Source organism: Bidens hawaiensis, unplaced genomic scaffold (genome assembly GCF_021521415.1).
Source record: "Bidens hawaiensis isolate Kalapana, Puna unplaced genomic scaffold, B.hawaiensis_p1.1 tig00010256_1, whole genome shotgun sequence".
In the NCBI taxonomy this organism is placed as follows: Eukaryota; Viridiplantae; Streptophyta; class Magnoliopsida; order Asterales; family Asteraceae; genus Bidens; species Bidens hawaiensis.
In genome coordinates, this window is record NW_027491777.1 from 235,116 (window position 1) to 240,516 (window position 5,401).

Below are 5,401 nucleotides of genomic sequence, written 5' to 3' on the forward strand. Positions count from 1 at the left end.
GATGTCATAATAAAGCCAGTCAACCTCAAAGCCTAACAAACAAACAACGTTCGTTTTTCACTTGCTTTTGTACCCGATATGGCAGAAGGGCTACAAATTCGCACCCAGCCGTTGCAACAAAAAATCAAAACCAAAAACAAGCTCTTAAACCAAGATGATCAACAATAAGTTTCCATGAAATCAGCCATACATAACTCATAAGTTCAAAGACTGCTGTTCTCAGACTCATCAACATAGTTCTCATCTACAAAAACAGCATACGCATCAAAACGAGTCAAACAGACTAGCATATTGGTCTACAGCTTAAAAACTTTTACACATCAACAAATAGAAACTACTTTCTTCCACAAACATAAAATCTCGCTTACAAAATGAATCCAAAATCAAATTGAAAAAAACAGCATGCATGTTCTTCCTTACCTTTTTTTATTTCCCTGACAAGATCATCGGGCGGGACTATTTGATGTATTGAGAGACCCATTTGAAACCATCACCATAACCCATTTTGCGTACAATGCTGCACATAAATACCTCTAAAGGACGGACACTTGAATCTTGAAGATTAACCTTCCCTTTGCCAGTGGTGACGCCTGTCAATCCAAGGTGGTAACGCAGTTCGTCTTCTGAGGCTGCATAAGGTATGTCAATCTTGTTTCCTAAAATCAGAAAGGGAACTGCAGACAGATTCTCGTCAGAAAGAAGTGCGTCTAGTTCCTTCTTTGATTCTGCGAACCGTTCTTTGTCATACGCATCCACTAGATACACCACTGCATCCACCTAGAATACATGCATCTCAAGTCATTATCATAAACAACTTAACTATAAACACGGACATCGTCTAAAGTTTAATTAATTTTATTTAACTTCAGGCACATCCGCGTATAATGTCTTATTTACATAAGCAAAACTAAACACAAGTGCTCAATAACAATAAACTGTCTTCAAAGTCCCTTTCAAATGCCAATGTTCATCAAGCCTTTATTAACGTTTAAATGTTCATCAACCCGCCACCCAATATCACCAAACCGACAATGTGAACTACATAATCTATTAACCTTTCTGGGATAAAACGTCGACCACCACCACCGTAAAACAAAACCTTAATTTTCGAAAATCAATATTCTTAACCAAATTTCCATACTTAAATCAAACATAAGAAAACAATAATAATAAACCCTAAGTGGCTAAATCAGATCTAAAACACAAACACAGACTTAAACCCTAAACCATGCATTAAGCACTTGGTCTAATAAACGCAAAAGGAGATCTAAAAACACAGAAAATTAGCCTTTCGTTGGAGAGGGTTTAGACCTTGAAAAATACATTGACCTAAACATCTGTAACCGTTTTAGTGACCATTTTAACAGTTCAACATGGCACGGTAAGCTAAATGAACAAAGAAAAGCACAGTTACCAAACTGAACATCTTAGAAACATATACTAAACAAAATGAACAAAGAAAAGTACAATTACCAAACTGAACATTTTAGAAACGTATACCAACCAAAATGTATCTTTAAAAAAAAAGTTAAACAACCTGCAGTTCATCAACCCTCATTTTATTGGTGTGGTTTTAGAATGACGATTGTATAAAATACATTACACCTAATCAAAGGATTTGCAACGGGTAAATTTTCCAAAGGGCAAAGACCCATCATAATTGGATGTAGGGTTGTAAATGAAATGAACAAAGCATGTTCAATTAACCATAAACAAATCAACCATAAACATGCATATTGTATAAAGTTTAATTAATTTTACATAAATTCAAGCACATCCATGTATTATGTCTTATTTACTTGGTAAAAACTAAACCCAGGTGCTCAATAACAATAAACTGTCTTCTAAGTCCCTTTCAAATGGTCATGTTCATCAAGTCTTTATTAAAGTTTTAATGTTCATTGAACTTTTTTCATCACGAACACCAAACCACCACCCAATATCACCAAAGCCGATGTGAACTACATAATACTAAAAATGTGCAAATGTGAACTACACATAAAAATCTGTGAACCTTTTTTTGGATAGAAAGTCAACCACCACCAACATCAAACAAAACCATATTTCACGAATCAAGATTTTTAAACCTAGTTTCCATACCTAAATCAGACATAAGAAAACAATAATAAACCCTAAATGGCTAAATCAGATGTAAAACACAAACACAGACTTAAACCCTAAACCATACCTTAAGAACTCGGTTTAATAAACACAAAAGGAGATCTAAATTCTAAAAACACAGAATTAGTGACCATTTTAACAGTTTACAGAAGTAGGCCAGTAGGGTAACCTAAATTAACAAAAAAAAAGTACAATAACAGAAGTAGGGTGACCTAAATTAGCAAAGAAACGCATACTAACCAAAATGAACAATTTAAAAAAGTATAATAACCACAAGAAGCATTTTAGAAAGGTAAATAACCAAAAAATTGTATAACTAAAGAGAAAGTTCAACAACCTGCAGTTCATCGACCCTCTTTTTATTAGTATGCACTTATCCATGAATATATTCATAAGTTGCAGGAAGATGTGGAAGTTTTGATTTCACATTTAGTCATGTGAGGCAATGTAGAACATGCACACATGATTTAGTTTACCTATACTTCAACTGGTTATCTATTGTGATAGTTATGTGGTTATATTCTACATTAGCAAGTTGCTCAACATAATATCTAATTTGCGTTCCCAGAAGCACGCAATCAATTTAAAGGGACCCTTTTGCACCAAGACTTCCTTAGCATCCGAAGTTCTGAGAAGGTTAGTCTTTAGGGGAAATCTCTTGCATTTTGCATATAGGTTTTCATTAATCAGATATGTGAGCTTTAGTGTGACAAAAACTGTTGATATACATTAAAAATGTTTCTATTTTCTTCTTGTTAAGACTTTATGCTACATGTATGATGTATCCAAACAGTAAAACTATTTTTAAGTGTTGTATATGACCACTACTGTGAATCCTCCAAACACTAATGAATGTAGGAATATTATTCAAGTTAAAAAAAAAAAGGATGATCCAGTTCACGTTTTAATTTGTGTAGTTAATTTACCAAGTCAAGTAGTCAAATTTGAATTGCCTTTAAGAATTTAGATTCAAATCGCTTTTCAAGTTAAGCTTGAAACTTTCTTATCCTGCCGCTTATTTTTTATCAATGAAGTGCCAAATTAGAATTGTATTTTTGCTAATTGATAAAACTGCATATATCAACCTTTGTTATTTATATACAGATCTTTTCAACTGTCAAGCTCTAAGTAACTCATAGAAAACCAACATATGACGGGCCGGTTTGAAACCTTAAAGACAGTTTTAATGTTGTCTTGAACGCATGTTCTATGCTATTCAGTTACTCTTATTGTCAGTCTTCATCTAAAAGTCTATCCAACACCATGAACTAAACAATACCAGTATATGTAACGACTAATGACATGTATTTCCTTCATCAATCTAACTTGTTAGCAAATGCAAATCAATATCAACAAGCAGTTAAAAAAAAATACCACGTTTAGAAAGTAAATTAATAAAATATCTCAGGCTAACTACTTAAATGTGTAGTATCTAGTAAGACTTCGCTAATTCACTAGAAAGTCACCCAACACCATGAACTAAATAATACCAATATATGTAATGACTAATGACATGTATTTCACATGTATTTTCTACAGCAATCAAACTTGAAAGCAAATGCAAATCAGTATCAACAAGCAGTTGAAAACATGATACCACGTAAAAATAGCCATAGTTATCAAATGTGCTAGGCGCACTCAAGGCGCATAGGCCTCGCCTGAGGCCTAGGCGCAAAAAAAGCGAGGGCCTGAGAAAACAAAAGTGTGCTTAAATAAAAGAATTAAAAATATGTTATGCATATAAAAAATAATACTATTCTTCAAAAAGTAAACAGAAGTTATTAAATAACAATTAATATAATCTAATTAGTACCAAAAGATATAAAATAGTCGAGATTCAAATGTAATTCCAAAACTTTAAATAACAAAATATTCAATGCAATTCCTTTGCCCTCTCCTAGATCTAAGTTTCAATTGCACTCCTTACGTTTCTTTGGCTCGGCTTTTATCTTCTCATGTTCCTGTTGCAGACAATGCCAAAGCGCTCTAGGAATTAGAAGCGCATTTATTGAGCCTCACCTGAAAAACCGGCCTAGGCGCAAGAAGCGAGGGCTTTTAACAACTATGAAAACAGCGAGTTAAAATAAAACATCTACGACTAACAACTTAGACGTGTCACTAGACTTAGCTGATTCACTGTCCAAATCATTCGGTAAATGTTCAATATACTCTTCACTCCTAGATCTATAAACACACACGGTGTCACAAAACAAAAGGCAACACTAGATCATACAATAAATCTATTGAAAACTATAACCGAACAACATTCAGATCAAAAATAGATTTAATATCACAACAAAACACACACACACACATATATACATACACAGATAAATCAAAATGAATTAAACATCAAAACACAAATAATAATATTAATAATAAAGAAATATACCTTAGCGTAATAATCCTTCCAGACTCTACGAGCGATCTGATGACCTCCTAAATCAAACGCTTTGAACTTAATCTTCCCTATACTCAATTCCTCCGACGTCGGATGCTGCGTCGGCTGATGCTGAACTAATCTCTATACAAATCAATCAATCAATAATATTATTCTAATTCAGATCCAATCACAAATAATAATTAGGTCAAAATCAAACACAATATTAGACAATAACACACAGACCTCGTCTTTAAGCATGTGAAGCAAGGTAGTTTTACCGGCGTTATCGAGGCCAAGGAACAAGATCTTGGCTTCCTTCTGCCATAATCCGAGTGACGCAAGGATGCCGTAGAACCAATCGAATAGAAACATATTGTGTTTAGATCTGGAGGAGTTGTGTGGATCTGTGTTGCCTGACCTAATTAATATTATTATTATTTGTGACCGTACAACAGTTGGGATGATGAGTTAGATGGATTGATGATTTGGGTTTGGCTAATGGGACAAGTTTCGATTGGTTCATGTCACGTGCTTTCGCCTTATTTCCCGGTTCAAAACTGCAAACTTAATGGGTTTGGCCCATTTGCTATAAAAGGTTAGAACCCTAGTTGTTGTTAGTAGAGGTGCACAAATTGGTTAGAAAAATCTGGATTTGGGTATGATTATATTGAAAAATCGGGTATCTATTCGGGTCCGGGTATTGCTTATAAAAATCGTACCCTATGTATCGGGTTCGGGTCGGGTATTGAATCGAATATTCTAAAAACAGGTATTTAAATACCCTATTTTCGGGGGTTTTTTTTCGTATAGATTGGATTTTTTAAGGTGTTGCATTTTTTAGGGGTATTTTCGGGTATTTTTTATGTATTTTTTGGGTAATCTTGGGTATAGATCGGA

The 5,401-nt window shown here is 34.0% G+C and overlaps 1 protein-coding gene across 1 annotated transcript; it reads right to left on the reverse strand.

The window, feature by feature from the left end:
- Positions 1 to 233: 233 nt before the first annotated feature.
- LOC143534670 (small COPII coat GTPase SAR1A-like) lies at positions 234 to 4,882 on the reverse strand. The gene is made up of 3 exons (XM_077029104.1): positions 4,748 to 4,882; positions 4,514 to 4,645; positions 234 to 777 (listed from the first exon to the last, which is right to left on the reverse strand). The coding sequence occupies exons 1-3, from the start codon at positions 4,874 to 4,876 to the stop codon at positions 457 to 459; spliced, it is 582 nt and encodes a 193-aa protein (XP_076885219.1). The 5' UTR covers positions 4,877 to 4,882; the 3' UTR covers positions 234 to 456.
- Between the last annotated feature and the right edge of the window lie 519 nt (positions 4,883 to 5,401).

What these genes read in the sequence shown, in the direction of transcription:
- LOC143534670 (XM_077029104.1), bottom strand. Translation starts at nt 4,876, where the DNA reads ATGTTTCTATTCGATTGGTTCTACGGCATCCTTGCGTCACTCGGATTA. An exon ending in TTCACATGCTTAAAGACGAG is followed by an intron (nt 4,646 to 4,747) that starts GTCTGTGTGTTA and finishes TGATTTGTATAG; the next exon opens with AGATTAGTTCAGCATCAGCC. An exon ending in GGAAGGATTATTACGCTAAG is followed by an intron (nt 778 to 4,513) that starts GTATATTTCTTT and finishes CATGTATTCTAG; the next exon opens with GTGGATGCAGTGGTGTATCT.